Below are 23,268 nucleotides of genomic sequence, written 5' to 3'. Positions count from 1 at the left end.
GCTAATCACTTGCCCTCTGAGACTCAGTTTCTTCACCTGTAAAATGGGCATAATAATAGTGCTTAATTCATGGGAAGATTAAATGAAGGGAAACCTATAATGGGCACCTCATTGTGTCCAGCACATTAAAAAAAAAAAAAAAAAAAAAAAAAAAAAAAAACAACAACAACAACAAACCTTAGTAAATAGTACCTTTGTTGTTGCTTGCACTTGTAAACGTGTTTTATAAAGTGCATGTATTTTTCCATTTAAAGATGTTCTCGGAGTCTTAAAGCTTTTGGAAACTCAGATAACAGGCAAGAGCATTTAATTCATGTTTATTTCACATTTGATCTGTAAACTTTTTTATTTAAAAAAATCCACTGTCATTAGCAACATGTGCTGACATTAATTTTTTCTTTAGTAAAGTGAGAGTGCAAGCCTTGAAGAGTCTCTGTCCGAAACGTGTAGAAACTCCTGTAAACACGAGGTCTCCGCCCTCCTCCGTTGACTTTGGGAATTCATCAGTGACAGGATCTCAACCAGAAACACAGAGGTTGGGGGGAAGGACAACACTTTGATACCTCAGAGCTCTTGGGGCAGGAACTGTACAGTTTGGCAGGCCCATCTGTCTTTTCGAGCTGTTTACCTTGGGCAAATTGTATCAGGTTTGCCTCTTCCACATAATTTACACTTCTCTGTGTCTAAAAACAGCAGCTCGATGATTTCCCCACAGTCAGCACTCTGGGAGACAGGGAGGCGCACACGTACACACAGAATAGAAACATACATATTCTTCAAGCAGTGGCCCCGGAGAAAAGGAGGGGGGGGGGGGGGACATCCGAAGGAGGTTTCAAAGTGAGTTAAAAGGTGCATGGAGGGGGTGATGGCTTTGTACACGGGGCTGATGCAAGCCAGAAAGGCTCGTTGCTTCTGTCTTGGTCCATCATGGCACTATTTACATAGGAAAAGGCAATTATGCTGTGAGGCACAGGAAAGAAAATGGACAAATCTTTTCCCCCTCGGGGCATCTCAGAGCAGGGCCAGGCCCCAAGGGACAGTCACCAGTTGCTGGTGGAAAAGGACACGGAGGGAAGTCAGTCATGGCACTGGAAAAGGGCTTGCATTTGCCCAGAGGCTTGCCCTGCCCCAGACACAACGTGTCTGCCTCGAGGGCATCTCCCACAGCCAGGATTCCAAAGACAAAAGCCAAGCGACATTGGGACCCCCGCCCTGCCCCGCAGGTCCTATCAAAAATAGTGTCTATTTACAGGGGAGGATGGGGATGGGAGGGCGGGCTGGGCTGCCCTGAGTTGTGTTTAAAAATAGAGATGGGGGAAGGGGGAGGGGAGAGCAAGGGGCCAAGGCCAGGTAACCCCTGTCGTTAACCCTTGGAGAGCCATGTCCTCTGGGCTTCAGTGATGGCTCTGAATTGCTCTGTCTGGGCTCCGGGGAGGTGAAAATGCCTTCAGGAAACAATACTGATTAGGGGCGGCCCCAGGGCCCTGGAAGATCGCTCCTGGAAGAGTCCGGAGCGGCCCTAACAAAATGGGGGTGGGAGGATGTAAGGGGAGGGTAGGCGTGTGGCCCTCCCAGCCAGTCTTCTTCCTCGGTGGGGAAGAGCAGGTGTCCCAAGGAGGCCGCAGAGCAGCCCCAGGCTGGGGCGCGCGGAGCCGGCGGGCTGGGTGGACCCGCGCCCCTGGACCCGCCGCCCGGGGTCCGCGCGCGTCCTTTGCTGGGGAATCGGGGGGTCGTCGGGGGCGGACCCCTCGCTCACACGATCCGCTTCCTGTCCCCGCGGCAGAGGATCTTCTTGAAGGCGCGGCGGAAGTCGTGGTTGAAGATGGTGTAGATGACGGGGTTGAGCGAGCTGTTGCAGTAGCCGAACCAGAAGAAGAACTTGAAGAGCGTGCGCGGCACGGCGCAGCCGACGGCCGTGAGCGTGTAGGTGAAGAAGAAGGGGAACCAGCACACCACGAACACGCCGATGACCACGGCCAGCACGAACGTGAAGCGCTTCTCGCGGTTCTGCCGCCCGCGCCAGCGCGACGCTTTGGCGCCCCCGCTTCCCCGCTCCTCCTCGGGGCCGCTCCCCGGCGCCCCGGGCCCCGCGCCCGGCCCGCGCCGCGGCAGGCTGTCCCCGGGCCGCGCCGGGCTCCCCCGGGCCGCCTGGCCCTTGGCGCGGCCGCCGCGATCGGACCGGCGGGAGCCCCGGGGCCGCTCCCCGTGCTCGGACGACGAGCTCTCCTCCAGGTCCAGCACGTCGGTGTCGCGGGGCCCGGCGGCCGCCGCGGGCGTGGGCTCCCCCGGGGGGGCGCCGTTGAGCTGGGCGGGCAGCGTCTCGGCCTCGGCGTCGGCGCCCCCGGGGCCCAGGCGGCGCTCGGGGCCCAGGCCGTTGGGCCTGCGCTCGGCGGCGCCCCCCGGCGGCGGCGGCGCGCTGTCCGCGGGGCCGCGGCGGCTGGGCGGCACGCGGGTGCGGCGCTTGGCGATCTGGTAGATGCGCACGTAGACCAGGATCATGATGAGGCAGGGCGCGAAGAAGGAGCCGATGCAGGACGCGATGACGTACCACTTCTGGTCGTTGATCTCGCAGCGCGGCTCGTCCCGCTGCTGCCCGCCGCCGCCCTTCTTCTCGATGGAGATGAGCGGCGGGAAGGAGATGACGGCCGAAATGACCCACACGGTGACAATGATGGCCTTGATGCGGCGCGGCGTGCGCTTCAGGTTGTACTCGATGGCCTGCGTGATGGACCAGTAGCGGTCCAGGCTGATGGCGCACAGGTGCACGATGGACGAGGTGCAGAAGAGCACGTCGAGCGCCAGGTAGATCTCGCACCACGCCTTGCCGAAGTACCAGTAGCCCATGACCTCGTTGGCCAGCGAGAAGGGGATGACGAGCGTGGCCACCAGGATGTCGGCCGAGGCCAGCGACACCAGGAAGAGGTTCTGGGGCGCCTTGAGCGCGCGGCTGGTGAACACGGCGATGATGACCAGCACGTTGCCGAACACGGTGAGCAGCATGAGCAGCCCGGCCAGGCACACGAGCGTCAGCGTCACCTGCAGGGAGTACGGGACGGCCCAGGCGCCGCCGCCCCCGGGCGCCTCGGTCCCGTTCCAGCTCGCGTTGGCGGCGGCGGCGGCGTCCGGCTGCAGGGAGCCCATGGGCCCGGAGCTGCCCTCGGCCAGCGGCTGCTCCTGGCGGAACATGGACGCGGCGAGGTGCCCGCTCCGCTCGCCTGGGCCCGGTGCCAGCAGCCTTCCGGCTCGCGGAGCCCGTGGGGTCCTCCTCTTCCTCCCGCCTCACATGGGGTGGGGGCCGCGGGGACGTCCGGCTGGAGCTGGGGGGCCGCTAGCTGGGGCCCATGGGGGGCCCTGCCTCCAGCCAACGGCGCCCCCTGTCCGCGCTCCGGGCGCCGCCCGGGGTGGGCGATCGCCTGGTGGCTCGCAGCTCCTGCAAGCAGCCAACTTTTATTTCTAGGCGGCGGCGGGAGAGTAGGTCGAGCCGAGCGATGGGAAAAGAGATGTATTCTTCACGGAGAGAGAGAGAGAGAGAGAGAACAAAAAATCACCGCCGGCCTGGTCACTTGGAAAGATAACAGGAAATTAAAAATATATTAAATCTATCTCTTGACTCTTGAGCCAGAACAAAAAGCGAGAGAGGTCTTACCGTGTGCGGGGGGCCGCCCCCACGCCGGGAGGCAGCCGAGGGGGTGCGGATGGCGGGCTTCGGGTCCTACGTCCGGCTCCTCACATCCCCGCAGCGATCACCGGCTCCCCTGCTGCCCCCAGACGCGGCGGGGCCGGCGGGGCCAGGGCCGGGGCCCGGGCGCGGACTCTGCCGTCTCGGGGCGCGCCGCGCGCCTTCCTAAGTTGGGTGCCCGGCCGGGGCCGGGGCGCGGCGCGCGGGGCTCCGCGGCGGCGGCGGCGGCGGGCGAGAGGTGTGGGGGCCGCATTAAGGCGCCCCCCGTGCTCGGGCGCCCCCGGGCGGGTGGGCAGTGGACCCTCCGGGAGCCGCGGTCCGGGCAGAGGGGTCCTGGGGCGCTTGAGCGCGGCCGGAGCGGCCGGTGCGAAGGCAGCGGGGATGGAGGCGGGCGCGCCGGGCCGGGCCGGGCGGACAGTGCCGGGTGGCCGGGCCGCGGCGCCTGCACGGAAGCCGAGCTGCTGCCGCTGCTGCTCGCCGCGCCCGCTCGCCGCGGACTGGTTTTATAGCCCCGGGATCAGGCCGGCGTTGCCGAGCAGCCGGCGTCAGCCCCCACGTGGGAAGCCGACCCTCCCCCGCCCCTGGCGCCTCCCCTCCGCGCGGGTCCGGAGCCGGTGCCCCGCGCCTGACCCGGGGGAGCCCTGTCTCCCCGGCGGCGGCGGGACCTGCCCTTGGGGAAGGCGGGCGCCCTGAGCCCCGGGCTTAGGAGCGCCCGGGGTGCGGGGAGCGGCCCCTGCTGGGGATCGGCAGACCGGCTACCGCCGGCCCCGGAGGAAGCAGCGGGCACCGGGAGTGCCCCATCCAGCTGGGTCTTGGGAGGAAAGGGGTTGGAGATGCTTGTGACCCGAATCTGGAAAGGCGGCCACCCCACCGGGACGGGATGCACCCGGAGCAGTCCCACCCTGGGCCGCCGGGCTGCCCTCCACCGTAAGTGCTCCCGGCGGCCGCGGCGAGGGGAGTCCCGGGGAGAAAGGAGGCACAGGTGCCGATCGACCCCCCTGGGGCGGAAGGGGGATCGCCTCCGGGGGAGCAGCCTCAGGCAGAGTTCAGAGCTGCAATGGAGGGAGGGTGACCGCGTATGTTCCCCGCAGCAGAGCTGTCCGTGAGACCCCAGCGACGCCGGGTCTGGACCGCACCCCCTGACACCGCGGCAGGGAGGGGTCCCGGAGGCGGAGGCCCGCGCGGCGCCGGAGCGAGGGCGCACTGACACCTGCTGGCCGCCTGTGGGCACCGCAGGGGAGCCACCCGCCTGCCCCGGCGCCTCCTCCCGCCCCTGCAGTCCTTTGCCGAAAGCGCCTTCTCCTCTCTCAGGACAGGTTTGGGTCCGAGCTCAGGAAAGTAGGACCCAGATTTTAAATTGCACCGTCATGTTTGCAAACATCTTTCTAAAGCATATATGCTTCATGTGACTGCCCCCAGCGGGAGCGGGGATTTGTCTGATAAGGTCAGACAAAGGAAAGGCGCGTCCTGCATCAGAGCCCAGGACTGACACCCACCCTGGACTGGCAGAGCCCACCCTTCTCGCGATCCAACAGGCCTGGACCCTGCCTCGCTGGATACCCAGCTCTGGACAGCTGTGAACCACCGTGTCTTAATTGCGGCAAGAAAGCTAGAATCCACACCCCCCCCACCCCACCCCCCTACCCCCAGTTTACAGATGCACAGACCCCATGTAGGGGAGGGAGGGTGCTGGCCAAGAGAAGAGGGGTTTTCCATGTCCTCTGCGATGGGAATAGCACAGAGCTGAGGCGAGTGGCTTGTTTTTCTCCTCCGCATGCTTGATGTCCTTTAATAAATTGTAACGGTTTCTAGAGCACGGGTCTGTATGGGGCTATTTGCCCTGTTCCAATAAGCAGTAGGCCGTTTAAGAGGAAGGCTCAGGAGGATAGGAACTGTCAGCAAAAAAGAGATTAGACCTCAGGGAAAGTTCTTACAGCAAAAGCTTATGCAGTCACCTTAGCCGGAAGTTCCAAGGATTGAACAGATCCCCTCTGCCCAGCAGGATGCAGGCTCAGGTGGGGGTGGGGAGACTAATTCGGGACCTTGAGCATCAATGATAAAAGTTATTGATGCTGCTGCTCTCGATGTAAATAGTCACGGAGTCCAGCTAAAGTACTTCACAGGTATCTCATTTGACTGCAGTGCCTTTATCTCCCAGTCTTTGCTTGGAGGGATGGGGTGGGTGGTCAGGGGCTGAACTCCCCTTCCTGTCTTAATTCTGAGGAGTCTCTCTCATCCCCTTTTCTGGATCACCTCAAGACTGAAAAGGCAGAGTTTCCTCCTTCGTTGGCCCATCATTTCCCATCTTTACTCAGAACTCAGCTGAGTCTCTTGGCAGGAGCAGAAACTTTGCACGAGGCTCCGTTGGAATTGTGTTGACACTCATCTTAGCACAGCAACCAGGAGCCCCAAACGGCAAGAATGAAGGCCGAGACAAAAACCAAAGCCCGTGGCAATCGGGGGTTCGCCGTGTTGTTCGCAGAGCATAGGGCTGAGTATTGAGGGCCTTCGCTGCCCATCTCTGCACCAGCTGCGAACACACTCGCCTTCTTTTCTCATTTCAGAAGCAAAGGGCGAAATGGAAACAGAGACCACAGTGTTTTTCTTCCTTGAAATCTCTGCCATTAGCCTGTGCATGACACCTCTCATCACATTTTCTAAATGCTTCCCCAATAGCCAACTGGTTTCTTAATTTCTGGGTTTGGAGTCTTTTATCCTAAAATTGATATAGGCCTAGGGCCAGTTTCTCTGAGCTTTGAAAACTTAACTGGCCACCACTACTTTTTGCTGGAAGATTCAGTGCTATGCTAGCTTAGTAAGACAACATTGAGCAGAGAGACATCCACAAGACAGTATCCCTTAACCAGGCCTGTTTATCAGATTGCCAGGAAAGGTAACGCGCACTTCCCAGTCAGTGCTCCACCATAATGCAAGTCCAGTGAGTCATAGTGGGACGCAGTTTGTGTATTTTAACAGAGCTCCGTGGGGGATGCTAACAGGCACCCTGCTTAAGACTCACTGCCCTAAGCAAAAAGTTTCAGTGGGGGCCAGGAAGGGGTTCAAATAACCTGCAGACTTTTCTCAAGCCAACCTGAGCTAGGAAGAATGGGCCCCAGATTGAGAATCAGAGCCTGGTGGGTCAGCTCGGAGGGTGTCCTAGCCCTCCAGGGATCTGGGCAGAACAGTTAAGAGCCATTGTAAATATGGAGGTTGGCTTTGATGGCCTGAGGATGAGTCAGCTCTGGGTACACAAATAGAGGTCCATTAATAAAAATAAATACTACGTATTAGCACTGACTCCTGTCAGGCACAATGCTGAGCAGTTTATGTATCAGATATTTAATGTTATTCCCCAAACAACCCTAATATGTAGCTGTTATCATCTGCCTTTGCAAGGATCTGGGAGACTAGCTTTAGCCTGCCCAGATAATAAGCAGCTGGGTAAAGCCTGTATCCGTTTCCTGTTTATAAGCCAAACAAAATTTCTAACTCCCTCTGCCACATGACAGGGGGACCTGCAAGAGGTCCGTCAGGAATGAGAGCAGTGACCAGCTGGCCAGTCCTCCCTGCATCCCTGAGTTCCTCATCCGTGTGTGGCTCCGAGGGCAGGACAGTAGAGGACGATGCGTTCTTTCATTCCACACATGATGCCTGCTGCATTGGAGGAAGCAGCAGATGCAACACTTTCCAGCGGCCTACCTGCTGGACAGCAAGCACTACACTAACTGGTTGTACAACCCCAGGATCGCTAGCCTTCCTCAGTGGGAGCAGCCACTCCCTCTCCTGGGTGCCTGTAAGTGTTCTGTCCATAGCTTGGGTGAACCCTATTGCACTAGCTTATCTGTTCATTTGTATGATCATCTAGTAAGGGGAAAGGACTGTCCTGACCACCTTTGTATTCCCAGAGCATACATAAAACAGGTCTATTAAAAAGCACATTTCCTCCTGGTTGGTGTGGCTCAGTGGTTGAGCATTGACTCATGAACCAGGAGGTCATGGGATCAGTTCCTGGTCAGGGCACATGCCCAGATTGTGGGCTTGATCCCCAGTAGGAGGCATGCAGGAGGCAGATGATCAATGTTTCTCTCATCAATGTTTCTAGCTCTCTATTCCCCTCTCTTCCTCTCTCTCTCTAAAATCAATAAAACTATATTAAAAGAAAGTTAACAATATGGTCAAATAAGTTTGTTTTTTTTTAAAGGTAAAAAGATCACAATCAAATTTCTGGAACCTACCCCTATTACATCTGTAATTATAGAGTCATGCTATGTTGGGAGCCATCAGAGTTGAGACAAGCAACTCAGTCTTAAGAAAATAGAATTAAGTTCCTTCTAGCAGAAGTTATGTGGTGCCCTGAGGGTTTGGCCAGAAGATAAGATTAACCTGCCGCTTAGCATCTTTGCAACTTCCCCTTCCTGATCCTCTCCCCTAGATAGCCCAGCCTTGGAATGTTACACCTTGGAATGTTACGCTGCCCTGGCAGTTAGCCAATCCTGTGTTGCCAGATACCTTACCACCTTGCCACTCAGTGCCTAAACCAATTATACACTGCCAAAGACCCCTCTGCATAGGCAACCTTGCCCCCTTTGTTTCTGCTGTATATATACGACTATTTCAAAGAATAAAGTTGAGGCTTGATCAGAACCTTGTCTTGCCTCCATTCTTCCGCGTTCGTTGTTTGTTTCAGTCTCTTAGGTGGTTCCTGTGTACCCCCGTTGTTGTCCCGCGGGTCGGGACACCAAAATACAACCTGACTTCATGTAAAGGGAGTGAGGAACTGGAGAGAGGTGGTATTAATAGCTTACTTTTGCTTTGTTTTGTTTTTTTGTGTTTTTTTTTAGTGTGTGCATGTGTGTGTTTTAAGACTTGACTAAGAAAAAGCTATGTGCCTTATTAGCTTGGACTCCTAGGCTGTGATATAACCCTCACAAACAGTAGTTTGGACACATACACACATAATCAGGCTACACACCCACACAGAGAGACCTTAAACACACCCTCTCAGCCAGCTGAACAATGGGCAGGCGGGGAACACGATGTTCCCACTGCCGTCCATGCCGTGTGCACAGCTGGAACTAAACATCTGTCAAGTGGCTGTATTGCTGACACAAAGGCAGGGGGCGGGAGGGGAGGGGCAGTAACTAGGAAAAAAATCTATTGCTTCCATTGAGCTATTCAATTCCTCCACTTTCTTGTACCTGTGCTGAAGCCCTTTTGGAATCACACTGTCACTGAAGGCAAATGTAAGCCAAAGGCAAAGCATGGACTACAAGAGTGTTGTTGTGGGAACTGACTTAAGTACCACCATCCATTTCTCATCACTTGCTGCCAGGCCAATCCTGCCATACTAAACGCACAATGAAGTCCTGCCACCACTCACTGATGAGGTTCTGAAGTGCTAGGGTGTCCTGCCCCATCCTGGAAGATGAAGCCAGGTTTTTCTGTCTCTGCAAGGGTCTCTGGGCAAGACCAGGAAGTCAGCAGTCTGTGCCAGGATCATGGCTACCTTCAGGATGCCAACAAAGTTTGGGCTCCCATCTGACTCTGCTGCTGCCCAACCCCGCAGGACAAATTTGTGTTTCCACTGAAATGTGAGGACTGTGCGCACACATGAATGTGCCATCCCCTCCTGCAGGCCTCCAGGCGGGTCCTCACAAATAGTGTCCCTTTCCCTCAACTCCAGGTGAATTACCTTGCCTGCTGTGTCCAGAAGCTTAAGGAAAAGCAAAGCTTGAAACAGTCATGGCGAGTGATATTCATAGGCATAACAGGTGAGCCAGATCCACTGGCCCTATTAATTGTCACCAACGTTACTAGCATCCCATTAATCTGATTAGGTAAGGTGAATCACCCCTCACATTTACTCAAAGAAACTAAGGAGACAGGGTTCCCAACACACACACTTTAAGAGGTGGTCTGACTATCACTGCTCCCTAGAAATTGTTTCTTTTTTCCATCCTCCTTAGTTAATGACAAAGCTCAAGGTCTTCCATCCCAAAGGGAACCCTGCCTGGGGAGGCATTCAAGTCATGAGTTGAGTTTTGGAGCAAAGCAAACCTGGATTCTGGTCCAGTTTCTGTCACTTAAGCATTGTATTAACTTTCTGGACCTGTTTCCTCACATGGAAATGGGGGAAATATTTGTACGCACCTCATGCACATTCTTAAAGATTAAATGAGCAAATATTTTGAAATACATAACATAGTGTTTGGTATTTAATAAGTGCCCATTATGCATTGAGAGCATTTGTTTAGTTGGCAACACTTTCTCCTTTATTGAGATTTCCTCAGACATGCAAATAAATCCTAAGATTGTCAAAGTTAAAGTTTGACAGCTAATTAATAATTAACATGAGAAATAATTAAAAACAATGAAAGTGGGAAAATAGGACTTTAATGGGTTTTAATAGCTATTTCTTTGTGTGAAAAGCAAAGGAGGGAGTGGAGATGAAAGGTTTTGGAACAGTTCATAATATGTAATGATACACATGAAGTTATTATAGTTACATTAGTAGCTACCCAAGAAGAGGCACAATCATCACTGAAGTTCAAATTGGACTTAATAAGAGAAACCCACCAACAGAGTCATTAAATACTAAAGTTTGTGAGAAATGAAAACTGGGGATTGCCTTCTCTGGATACTTTAAAAGCAGTATTTATGTCTGTTGATTTTGAGTCAGATGTGGACCAGACTGGAAGTAGAAAGAGCCAAGAGAAGAGAGCCATGGAACCTCAAAGCTGATGACACTTCAGGTAAACGGTAAATAGGGGAATGCTGTTTGGGGTGCTTTCTTTTGCAATAGAAAGCCCAACTGAAACTGGTTAAAAAGACAACAGAAAATGGATTACTTCACATAAATGAAATTCAGTTCAAGCTAGGGACAGAGTTGGCTTTGGGAAGGTTGCTGCAGTGGCTGAATGTTTTCATTAACAACCTGATTTCTTTTCATCTCTCTACCAGTGGAAAAGATAAAGAAGATTAAACAAATTAAGCAAATGCACAGCGAGCAGTAGATATGAGAAACAATGGAGCCCTCCAAAACACATATAAGAAGCTGCCTTGGTTTTTCCAGACTTTATTGCTAGGAAGCTGAGATGGACCTCTTGTTTCGGTTCTCAGATTTCACAAGAGTCCAGAACTCACAGAACCACCTCCCCTTTTTACTTCAATCTGTTTCAGTAGGTTTCTATTCTGTGCAAACAGAATGCTTGACCAGAATGAAGAGCTTTAACTTCACAAAAATTATTAATCATCTACAATGAACCAGACTTAGCACCTAATACTGATGCTAATAATCACCATAATCTGTAACCACCAAATACATTGTTGCTATTATTTTGCACTTGTTAGATCAGTTAAGTAAAAAGAAAAAAATTACCTTCATTTGTTCCTCAATGCTCTTCCTTTATGTAAATTGTTTCTTACATCATTTTCCCTTTCTTAAGAACTTTTTAGAAATTATTGCAAGACAGGTCAGGTCCACTTGAGACAAATTCCCTACATTTTAGTTTGAATAGGAATGTATTTCTTCTTTTGAATGGTAATTTCACAGGGTACAGAACTCTAGGTTGGTGGGTTTCCTTCTCTCAACACAAAATATTTCACTCTAATCCCTTCTTGCATGGTTTCAAAAGCAATTCTGATATGGCTCTTCTTGATTTTTCATTAGGTAAGGTTTTTTTTTGTTTTGTTTTGTTTTCCCACTTGCTTCCTTCAAGATTTTTAAATCGTTTTTTCTATATCTTTTCTGCCATTTGGATATATGTATAGGTATAGATTTATCCTTCTTGGTGTTCTCTGAGTTCCCTGGATCTGTAGTTCTATGCCTAGCATTAAATTTGGGAAATTTTCTATCATTATTGTTCAAATATCATTTTCAAATATTGAAAGAACTCTTCTCCTTCAGGTATTACTATTATACATAGATCCTTTATGGTTGTCTAGTAATTCTGGGGTATTGCTCACCCTTCCCCCATTTTATTTTCATTTGGAAAGTTTTTGCCGACATATCAAACTCACTGATTCTTTCCTCAATCGTGTCACCTACTAATGAGCTCATCAAAGGCATTCTTCATTTTCGTTTCGTTTACCTTTAATGTTTTTTTCCTTCTTAGAATTTCCATCTATCTGTATTACCTCTGTATTTTTGCATGTTTTTTTTTGTTTGTTTGTTTTGTTTTTTGCTTTGGAGCCCTTAGCATATTAGTGATTAACTTCCTGGTCTGATAATTCCAGCATCCCTGTGATATTTGAATCTGGTTCTGATAGTGCTGTCTCTTCAAGCTCTTCTCCCCCATTCCTTTAATGTACCTTGTAACTTTTTATTGAAGGCTAGTCATGATATATTGGTTAAAAGGAACTGACATAGGCCTTTAATGATGTGATGTGATGTGATATGTTCCACTGCCCAGTGAGTTGGTGTGTCTTTTAGTGAGCTGGTGCTCCTGGGCTGTGACCAAAAAATGAATACTTCTTAGTCTTCACCTCTTCAGGGGATAGGAAGACTAGAGTTGGGTATTTCTCTTCCCTCAAGTCAGTCAGACTCTGATACAACCCCAACGGGTTAAGCTCTGGCAAAATAGTTTCTCTTGATAGAGCTTAAGAACAGAAATGCTCTCACTATATTTCAAAATGGCTATTTTCCCCTTTCCATGCTGGAAACAAAGAGATTGTTCCACAGTCTTCACTGTGAGAACCTGCTAGGGCTCCTGGAGGTAAAAACTAAAAAAAAAAAAAGTGTGGGGCTCCTTCAGACTGGGCCTTGTTTTTAATTCTCAGACTGGGCCTTGTTTTTAATTCTCAGACTGGGTCACACTGAGCCATCAGCAATTCATCAATTATGACTTAGGCTTTCCTATCCCAGCACTGGTTTCCATGGAGGTTTATGCTCTGATAGTTGTGATTCTCTGTATCTGACACGCTCCGATTTTGGAAGCAGCAGTTTGCCCTGTAACTTCAAATCTCTGACAAATGGTCCATGTGATGTCTTTGGATCCCTGACTCTAAAGTCATCAACCCTTAACTGTGTCCCAAACAAAAATTATATTAAATATTTCACCTATAATCAACACGAAAGATTACACAAAAATATAGCAGCTAAGCATATAAATTATACATTAGACTTAAGTCTTACAGTTTGTGGCTTGTATTTTATGATACTGCATCAGATTATAACTCATTCAATTATCCTGGAAATCCTCTCATCTTGAAAATAAAGATAATGAAGCCAGAATTATATAAAAACCAAAGGAACAGCCGGGAAAATGAAGTTAGCTTACTTACTTAAAATAATACACAACTGATCCTTAAAAACAACTAAATATAACCAAAACCAAAGAGATACTAAGATTGTCAAATTTTTAAGGTTCACAAGTAACCTGAGTCCTTAACAATCCTCAATAAAATGCACAGCCCATGCCAATTTCAATAATTCAAAGTGTCCTAAAATTCACTCTGGAACAAATAATCCTATATAATAAAAGACTAATATGCAAATTGATCGTCACTCCAGTGCACAAGATGGCCAATCCCATATGGTCAAAGATGGCTACACCCATGTGGACACAAGATGGGCGCCAAAAGATGGCCTGCAGGAAGTTGGGGGCAACCAGGCCTACAAGGGAGAGCAATTAGGGATGACCACGCCAGAGAGGAGTACAGTTTAGGGTGACTAGGCCAGCAGGAGAGGGCAGTTGCAGGGGAACCAGGCCTGCAGGAGAGGGCAGTTGGGAGTGACCAGGTCAGCAGGGGAGGGCAGTTGGGGGAACCAGGCCTGCTGGGGAGGGCAGTTGGGGGCAACCAGGCAAGCAAGGGAGGGCAGTTAGGGGTAACCAGGCTGGCAGGGGAGTAGTTAGGGGGTGAACAGGCTGGCAAGCAGAAGAGGTTAGGGGCAATCAGGAAGGCAAGCAGGCAAACAGTTGGGAGCCAGCAGTCCCAGATTGGAGAGGGTGAAGGCCGGGCTAAGGGACACACAAATTTCCCCCCTCTGCACGAATTTCATGCACCGGGCCACTAATAGTATATAAATTTATTCAATAACCTCCAAGGTTCTTAGATATAAACAAACTTTTAACTTAGAATTGTTTGTATATTTTAGAATTGTGTATTTTAAAAGCTGGCATTTACTACATGGCATTCAAATGTATTAGAAAAGCTGGAAAATGCAATCTCCATGAAGTGTGTATAACAAGGCCAAAACATATAGATTTCTTATTTGCAAATAAGCTGATGTTTCACAAAAGTAAAAAAATAAGTCATCATTTTAATGGAAAATGGTAAACATTCTAAACCCAGGTTCATCCCTAACTCTTCATGTTAACATTTTATTTTCTATAAACCAAATTCTATGAGTATTTTTTTTAAAGGCAATCATATTCTCAATTGCCTCAGGATAGCCCTTATTAAGCAGTAACAGGAGGTGCTTTGTTTGGAGGTTAGAAATATTGAGCTCTGAATGAAATCAGTTCTTAATTTTTTAGAAGTATCGATAGATTACTCAAATATGTGTGAAATCCATTAGACTGTGACCTCAATAGCAAATGTTTGACAAGCTATATGATAAACATTTTATGCTAAATAGTGCTACTTACAAGGCATATTATCTGTAATAAAATTCAGCAAAACAATGATCTCCAAAATCAACACAAGGAACTTCATTACAAATCAATCACCTAATTTAAAACACAAGTTCACTTCATTTGTTTTCTCCATTATGCTTTGACTATCTCCCATATTCATAAATATGTACTCACATACATGGTATGCCTACACTTCAGAAACTAAAAGGCTATTTTCAAGCATTCTGAATGTTACTTCTGTCACAGTAAATTTGGACATTTAGATGCTTAAACACTGTATTAAAATTCCCTAAGATATAGCCCTGCTCGGTGTTGCTAAATGGTTAGAGCATCAGCCTGCACACTGGGTCATGGGTTTGATTCCTGTTTAAGGGCATGTATTTGAGTTGTAGGTTCAATTCCTGGCCCTGGTCGGGCTCATGCGGGAGGCAATCAATCAGCATCTCTCTCTCACATTGACGTTTCTCTCTTTACCCCAACCTTCCTATTTTCCACTCTCCCTAAAAATGTACAAAATATCCTCAGGTAATGATTAAAACTACACAAAACTCCCTAAGATATATTAAGATTAAGTTTTCTAATTGTTTTTTCAAAATCACTGATAAAAACTAAAAAAAAAAAAAAATTAAAAAAAAAATCAAACATTCAGATTCTTATCTCTAATCTCAAGAAGAAAATTTAAAGTAACCATATATTCAATCACATGATACTTTTAAAAAGATTTGGACATTCACATTGCCTAATTTGAAGGTAATATTTTTGACAGTTTTTGTGCATGCATGTTTGAATTATGCCCCTCCCAAATATAAGCTCTGCACAGCCTGCAAGACCCGCACCTGACAGCCTTGTCTGTTCTGCTTTCAGTAATGGACACTGCCTGCTCCCAAGCTTTGAAAAGCCCAACGTAAAACACGATAAACTACTATCTGGATAAGGTAAAGTCCTGACACTAACAAGTATTTACATTAAAAAGTTTATGTTTAGAATGTATAATGTTAGCAGGATAATTAAGTATATAAAGTTCTATAAGGTTTCTATAACAACAACTTCAGTTTTAAAAGTTAAAAATCCCCCCTCCCCCAAAAAAACACATATTTTAAAGTGTAAAATAAACCAAATGTTTCCTTAGAGTTAGTGTTACCAGGTTTAGAAGACATTCTATTCAATAACCAAATATTGGTATCTATTTTATTAAACATTCTCATACTTTATTAATCTAAGAATATTCCAAATCAATGTCACAATTCTATAGATTCAAATTCTCAAAATATTGTCACATTTTCCAATTGTCCCAACTGGCTCTCAATGGCCAAAATAACCAAAAGAATAAAGAAAAAAGTTTTAGATATTGGTATACTACTTTATCCTCTATTATAGGCAAAAGGAAACCTTTCCTTTCCTTACAAGTTATTCATTTTAAATTTGAAAATTTCAGGAATTTACTCTTCTGCTTATTTTTAGATTGTGACATTCGCTTTCCTTTAATCTTACTCATGCAATAGAGTACCCACATATCCTGATTTCCCAGATTCAGTTCTGATGTACAGTTGTTAGCCCAATATAATGATTGGTAGTGCCCCCTTTCCATTTCAAAGTGTCCCATTTAATACATTTAAGCCATTACCTACTCTTATTGATGAACAATTACAAATTCTGCAGGCTGAAATTTGGATTCAATACACATGGCTTAGCAATAACTGAGATGAAAAGTTATAAAAAGTGTTATCAGAGAAAGACTAAAGTGTGATGTATAACAGTTTGTGCATTTTTTTAATGATTCAGACTTGATAAATTAGATGTAATCACATTTTTAGAACTCATTCCAATGGCATCACCCACCTTTTAATACAAATACAAATAAAATGTGTTTTTTTCCTTCAAGAATTTCTATTTTTTACTGCTTTCATTTGTTATCTTTCAAATTTATAAATTAGTTAGCATCTCCCCACTTCTTCCTGTATGAAATAATCATTTGGAATTTTATAAGTATTAAACTACCACAAAAGGACTGTTTGACAGTCGCTGTTTTGATACTATACAGGATGGGGCAAAGGTAGGTTTACAGTTGTGAGTACATTAAACATTTTATTCTTGTATTATTATTTATTAATTATTGTATTATCTTCCATATGAAAAACTGTAAACCTACTTTTGCTCTACCCTACATATCAACAAAAAAGCAAAGTTTAGAGCAATGTAACATTCTATGACTTTTTTTTTTTTTTTAGTTTACTGCGCCTCATAAGAAGACTAAACCTTTTCTTTAAGAGAAAAATTTTGGATATGCTAGTTAATCCTACTGCAGTACAGGAAAAGTATTAGCTCACACTGTAGTCAACAATATCCCTTACATTCAATTTGAATATTAAATACTTTGATTTCACAAGGATATCCCAATTAGAGTCCACTTTAGTTTTTTGTTAGAAGTAATGAAATTCATGGACTCTTACAATGTGGCAGCCATACCCAGAACATATATTTTATGTTTCTTAAAAAATTTTATAACTCCTCAGCTATCTATGATTTGCCTATAACATCACTTCTACATGTAAGATTTTGATCATTCTGTATCTGTTATAGACCAATATACTAGTAAATTAAGGTAGGGTAATCAAAATGCTTAAAAAATAGTATCTATTTTCATTGTAAAGAAACAATACTCCCTTCCCCTCTCCCCCCCAAAAAAGACATTAGGTTATTACTCCCTTTAAAGTTCAAGTTCCACCACCATAATACATAAGCACCCCGGATATAACATTTTTAAAAACCACACATACACACAAGCTCCAGGTAGAGCTGTAATAAACAAATTTCTTTTATAAACAAAATTTTAACTGAAAAGCCACAGTAGATTGGGGAGAAAAGAAGGATATTACTTGGTAAAATCCAGTGACATCTACAATAATTTTACAGCACATTTAAGCATTCTAGGGTTTTATATCTTCACCTGCCTTCCATTTCTTAGTTGCTCCTTAAAAATTTGCCAATTACAAATATAGGTTCCACCTCAAACTTAGTCCTGATTTTGAGCACCAGGGAAAGCAAAACAACGCCCCAAATTTCTATCTTAATATCATGGCCTTAATTCAAAAATGGTTTTCTTTAAAACACAATGCCCATTTAAATGGAAATAAAAAAAGAAATCCAAGCAGCAATATGTAATTACACATAATAGTTACTCATTACATGGGATGTGTTTTTTAGAATGACATCTAGAATGCACTTGCTCTGTGACTCTCTTCAAAAATTAAACCAACTTAGAGTGACACTATCAAAAGTAAAAGTACTGTATAAGGGGCACGCATTTACAACACTGCCAGACTAAAAGCAGTAAAGCAAAAAAAAAAAAAAAAAAAAAAAAAAAAAAAAAGAGCACAGGCACATCTTACAGAACTCCCACTGAACTACCAATGGCTTCTATGCAATATGCCTCTTTTCCATAACTATATTAACAACTACCAAGAAAGATGAGATTAAAATCAATGGTACTGAACTGAATTGTTTGAAGCCAGTGCCCCACATGTGGGGAAAAGTGCATTTAGTTCAGCAGCAATATAGCACAGTGTGAAGATATTGTGCTTAGACGCAGATATTCCAGAAGTGAAAGATGTACAAGGCAAGTCAAGATATAAAACCATAGTACACTGTTAAATAACCTTGAAACATATATTGCAGTGTTCAAAGAAAAACATTCATTTTCATTGTACAAGGCTAGGGAGAAATCCTTAAAGAAACCTACTGTAGTTTATGATATAATAAATACATATCTATATAGCATTGTATATACATATATAGAATGTGTGTGTATATTTTTTTTGCCAAATTTTTATTATTTTTGTGGACCTGCAACTTTTAGGAATGAAAACTCCTTTGCAGTACAAGTTTCTGCTCCCCCAAACTTAAGAAAAGATATTTATACTAGAAAAGGTCTCAATACCCTCCTCCCCCCCAACCAAAAGACTCAATTCAAATACTTTGCTTCACAATTGATCAGAGAATCACAATTACAGGAATTCTAGAATTTTGACTATCTTTTCACTTTGCCAGTTGTTTCAAAAAAGCAAATATCTTTTATATTTAAACCAGCTGACGCAAATTCTTTGCAGAGAATATAAACTCTAGATTTGACTGATTAAAACAGAGCAAATCAAAACAATAACAACAAAAAATCCAGTGATTTACTCTGACTGTAAACAATATATAAAATTTAAATCTCAAATTTCAAAATAAGTTAAAGAAAAATTCTACCTTCAGGGCCTATAACACTATAAAGATCTGACAACTGGTAAGGGGAAAATGTGTATGAAAAGTTGCAACAAAATCATTTGCCCATAATTTTTGCTAAGAGAAAGTATATCTAACTGTACTACCTCTGCCCCTTAAATTTAATAAATTCAATACAAATGTCTTGAGCAAACTGGCATATTACACAACAGGAAAACATCCATCAAGTTCAGCAAAGAAAACTTATATAAGCCTTTTGTACAGAATTTTTAAAAAAATCTAAATGGCTATGATTCCTCTATTAGCAGAAACACGTAATGCAGACTTTATAAATCTGCCAAATATATCAATATCTACATAAATAGACACAGGTATAGATATGAAACATTAATGGCAGTCTATTTGTGAACAGTGTGTGGGACCAGCAGATTTGTATCAGACCATGGCACGATATGGACCCTGCATCTTTAAGAACTGAATGATGAAAGAAGGACCCCCAGCAACAATCTGAGGTGGAAGGTGACTGAGTGGACAGTTCTCAATACTCATGATTGAAAGCTTGCTGCAAAGAGCCAGCTCAAAGGGAAGGCTATGCAGGTTGGGGTTGTCATTCAAATACAGTTCCTCTAGGTTCTCCAGTGTACCTGTTTAAAAAAAAAAACAAAAAAAATTACTATTTTTAAAAAATTAGTTACTACTAAAATAAATGCAATGGCATGATGCTGTCCTGAGCATTGTATGTACTGAAATACCAATTTTCTCTTATTTTTTTCTCCTCACTTTAAAACTCTATAACTGCGAGTCTCAATCTTTATTGCATATTCAAATCAACTGAAGAAATGTGGAAAATGCCAATATCCAGGTCACACTCCACATCAGTTAAATTAGAATCTTCCTTTTTGGCTGGTTTTCAAGGTTGGAGAGGTTTTTGTGTGTGTTTCTTAACTCCAGAGATAAGTTTATTGTACAGTCAGTGCCTGTAATCATTTTTCTGTTGTAAACAATGTGACAATCTCTCGTATCAATTTCTCATGTGGAAAGGTTTTTGTTAGTTGGTATAAATCTTTCACTAAGGCATCACATATTTATTTTTTAAATATTTTTATTAATTTCAGAGGGGGAGGGAGGGAGGGAGGAAGGAGGGAGTGATTGGATATATATATTGATATATATATATATATATATATATATATATATATATATATATATCAATGATTAGGGAGAATCACTGATGGGCTGCCTCCTACACACTCCCTCCTAGGGACTGAGCCAGCAACCGAGGCAGTGCCAGGGGCATGAAACTGATCTCCTGGTTCATAGGTTGATGCTCAACCACTGAACCACAAGAATCAGGCATCACATATTTAAAAGCCAGCCAAAAATCAATTTATACAGTATTTTTAATTTTTTTCTTAGACGTAGGATACTCATACTTTCTAGGCAAATGTTTCCAGCAACTGCATGAGGCCAGCTGCATAAATACACTAGAAATAAAAGTGTAAAGTTGCCTCATGTTTTGCCAATTTTTCAACTTCAAAATTTGTGATATTTGATAGTGGTATGTAGAAGAATAAAAATAATGGCTACTGAGTAATAGATCTGTTTACACTTAATAGTTTATTTAATATTCAGAGAATGCTATGAGAAGTTACTATTATTATCTTTATTTTACGACAGGAAACCTGAAATTTGGCTTTATGGCTTTATTTAAAGCCATAAAGCCAAATTTCAAGTTGTCTATTTTACTTCAAAACCATTCTTCACCACTAATCTATAGTGCCAATGGAACAGCATGATATAGATGGAAGACATAATACATAAAATTACTAATTTAAAAATTATTTTGTGACTTCAATCAACTCTTTTCATAAAATGGGAATACAACTTGCACTGCCTCAAACTCAAGGTGGTTATGTTAATAGATATTTAAAGAAAACTTAGAAAATTCTAAAGTATTCTCAAATATCAATATTAATAAAATACTATTATTAATTCTAAAACCTCATAAGGAAATGTCCTTTGGGCATAAGATATTATTAGTTTAAAGCAAGCCTGTGTAATTTTTAAATTTAGAAGAAACATGAAATAACTCTTTGAAATTAAGGTTATACCTATTAGAACATAAGTATGCTAAAACTTTCTCAAACACAATATTCCCCCTATGAAGAAACCTAACCAAAACCAACCAACCCACTAACTACTAGCGCTTTATTAAAAAACACAAACTAAAAACAAAAACACCTTAAGTCTGCTTGAGGTTGACAAAAACAGATTTGACATAATTATCTGAACTACTTCTTGAAGGAGCAAATTATTAGTACAGAATCAAGCATCCAAAGGTTTCATACCAATTTCCTCAGGAAGATGAGTAAGCAGGTTCTCTCCAAGGCCTAGATGTGTGAGATTGGTAAGGTGACCAATGCCCCTGGGAAGAGTGGTCAACTGGTTGTTTGTCAAGACTAATTTCTGAAAGATCAATTTAAGAAAAGATGGTTACATGTATATTTCCAACAACTGATGTAAATTTAGAACTAAATATCTACTAAACCAATAGCATAAGCAAACAGAGAAATTAGAGTGGACAGGATAAGAATAAGTTTTTCTTTCAAAAAATATCATTTGTTAGGAAGACAAAAGAAAACATATTAAATGAACATAAAACACAGCTCTAAAGCTATAATAGGAAAATCTATCTGGTCCAAGATCAAATTTTTAAGAAAAATGAGCAATTTGGAATGCATCTAAAAGCTTTAATTATCCTATCTAATAAAAGTGTAATATGCAAATTGACTGTCACTCCCACACACAAGGTGGCTGACTCCATGTGGACACAAGATGGCCACCACAGATTGCCAGCAGGGGAGGGCAGTTGGGAGGGACCAGGCCTGCAAGGGAGGGCAGTTGGGGGCAAACAAGCCTGCAAGGGAGGGCAGTTAGGGGTGACCAGGCCAAGCCAGCAGAGGAGAGAAGTTGGGGGCAACTGGGCCAGCAGGGAAGGGCAGTTGGGGGGGGGGGGGGGCGCGGCAGGCCTGCAGGGGATAGCAGTTGGGGGGACCAGCCCTGCAGGGGAGAGCAGTTAGGGATGACCATGCCTACAGGGGAGGGCAGTAAGGGGTGACCAGGACTTCACAGGCAGAACCGGTTTGTGGCAATCAGGAAGGCAGGCAGGTGAGCACTTGGGAGCCAGCAGTTCTGGATTGTGAGAAGGGATGTCCCAGATTGGAGAAGGTGCAGGCTGGACTGAGGGTCACTGCCCCCCCAAACCACCCCATGCACAAATTTTGTGCACCAGGCCTCTAGTATAACTATAAAATCATTAGGATAATGTTTTACCTGTAAATCCTTAAGATAAGCAATTTCATTTGGCAAGGATTCCAATTTGTTCTCCTCTAGATCCAGCTCTCTTAACTTCCTAAGGTTTCCAAGACCATGGGGAAGCTTCTTTAGAAGATTGTTTGATAATATCAGAACCTAGGAAGAAATTATTGATAGTATTTGGCAACTCATAAAATGGAATCATACATTACCACTATGTGGCTTAAAATTTATTAAGCAATGCTAATTTTTTAAACACTGAGTAGTAAGACTAATGTTCAAATAAATATACAAAAAATAACTTACTATTCTAAAAAAGAAAAATCACCATAGTTATTGGAAAAATGGATTTTATTTAAGTCGAAACTAAAGTAAGCAAAACAATTTCTTTCAATTGAAAATGTATATAATTATTAACTTAAAAATACATACAATTACTAACTACTTATAGCAAGATTCATATAGTTAATGGTATTCTGATAGTTACAAATGTCTACTAGGAAACCAGTTATTTATTCAAACCCCTTACAAGCTATCATTTAAGGAAGGTAACAACTGACTTCTTAAACTGCCTACATTTACCCACCAGTTATTATTTGTGGTATATTTATTTACATTGCAAGATATCCAACAATATACTGAAGAGGGGAAAAAGGTTGAAGAAGATAGTCCTTGTTCTCAGAGATATTACAATAGATGTAGAGAAACAACACTGGGTATGGGGATAGTGAAAAGGAAACTAATAGGAAAAATCTACATAAGGTTCTGGTTAATTTTTTATGCAAATGTATTTCCTTCAAAGTTATACTATCCACAATAATATAACCATATACAATTAGACCAAGAAAATAATAATAGCAGTTATCATTTACTGAGTTTACTAATTGCAGGGCACTATACTGAATGTATCAACTATAACCTTACAAGAAAAATACTACATATTATCTCCATTTCACAGGTGAGGAAAATGATACTTGGGAAGTTTAAATCCATAAATAGAAATAAAAGTGAAATTGTACTCAGATCTGTTTGGCTTAAAAGCTCATTCTTTTAACCATTATATCATACTTTCACCTGACTAAATAAAAAAAAATAAAATAAAATAAGCCCTAACCAATTTGGCTCAGTGGATAGAACACTGACCTATAAACTGAAAGTCCCAAGTTCAATTCTGGTCAAGGACACGTGCCTAGGTTGTGGGCTCAATCTCCAGTAGGGTGCATGCAAGAGGCAGCCAATCAATGATTCTCTCTCATCATTGATGTTTCTATCCCTCTCTCCCTCGCCCTTTATCTCTGAAATCAATAAAAATATATTTAGAAATAATCATAATGATGAAAAGAAAAAATCATGTTTTTAGAAAACCAGGATATTAAAAAAACAATTTTAAAATATGTATTTACTATTAGTAAACTTTCTCATGAAAAGAATGAAAATAATAGGGTCTCAGAGGCAGGTGAAATCATGCTTGAC

The 23,268-nt window shown here is 44.1% G+C and overlaps 2 protein-coding genes across 5 annotated transcripts in view; both read right to left on the bottom strand.

The window, feature by feature from the left end:
• Nucleotides 1-301: 301 nt before the first annotated feature.
• ADRA2A (adrenoceptor alpha 2A) lies at nt 302-4,050 on the bottom strand. 2 transcript variants are annotated; one of them, XM_045582081.1, is made up of 2 exons: nt 3,647-4,050; nt 302-3,562 (listed from the first exon to the last, which is right to left on the bottom strand). In XM_045582081.1, exon 2 carries the CDS (start codon nt 3,184-3,186, stop codon nt 1,753-1,755), a length of 1,434 nt encoding a protein of 477 aa, XP_045438037.1. In that variant the 5' UTR covers nt 3,187-3,562; nt 3,647-4,050; the 3' UTR covers nt 302-1,752. The 2 variants fall into 2 exon arrangements, with proteins under 2 accessions (XP_045438037.1, XP_036294872.1); XM_036438979.2 differs by having other exon boundaries at nt 302-3,507.
• Nucleotides 4,051-17,044: 12,994 nt separating this feature from the next.
• The window catches only part of SHOC2 (SHOC2 leucine rich repeat scaffold protein), a 46,953-nt gene continuing 40,729 nt past the window's right edge, over nt 17,045-23,268 (bottom strand). For all 3 annotated transcript variants that reach the window (XM_045582075.1, XM_036438975.2, XM_036438974.1), the window contains 3 exons: nt 21,814-21,951; nt 20,829-20,946; nt 17,045-19,124 (listed from right to left, as the gene is read on the bottom strand). In XM_045582075.1, the coding sequence (XP_045438031.1) occupies nt 18,916-19,124; nt 20,829-20,946; nt 21,814-21,951 (465 nt within the window). In that variant the 3' untranslated portion in view covers nt 17,045-18,915. The remainder of the gene's footprint in view (nt 19,125-20,828; nt 20,947-21,813; nt 21,952-23,268) is intronic.

This window comes from Pipistrellus kuhlii, unplaced genomic scaffold (assembly GCF_014108245.1).
Source record: "Pipistrellus kuhlii isolate mPipKuh1 unplaced genomic scaffold, mPipKuh1.p scaffold_m20_p_15, whole genome shotgun sequence".
Taxonomy (NCBI): Eukaryota; Metazoa; Chordata; class Mammalia; order Chiroptera; family Vespertilionidae; genus Pipistrellus; species Pipistrellus kuhlii.
The sequence above is the reverse complement of the archived record's forward strand: the minus strand, read 5'-3'. Positions and strand labels throughout refer to the sequence as shown.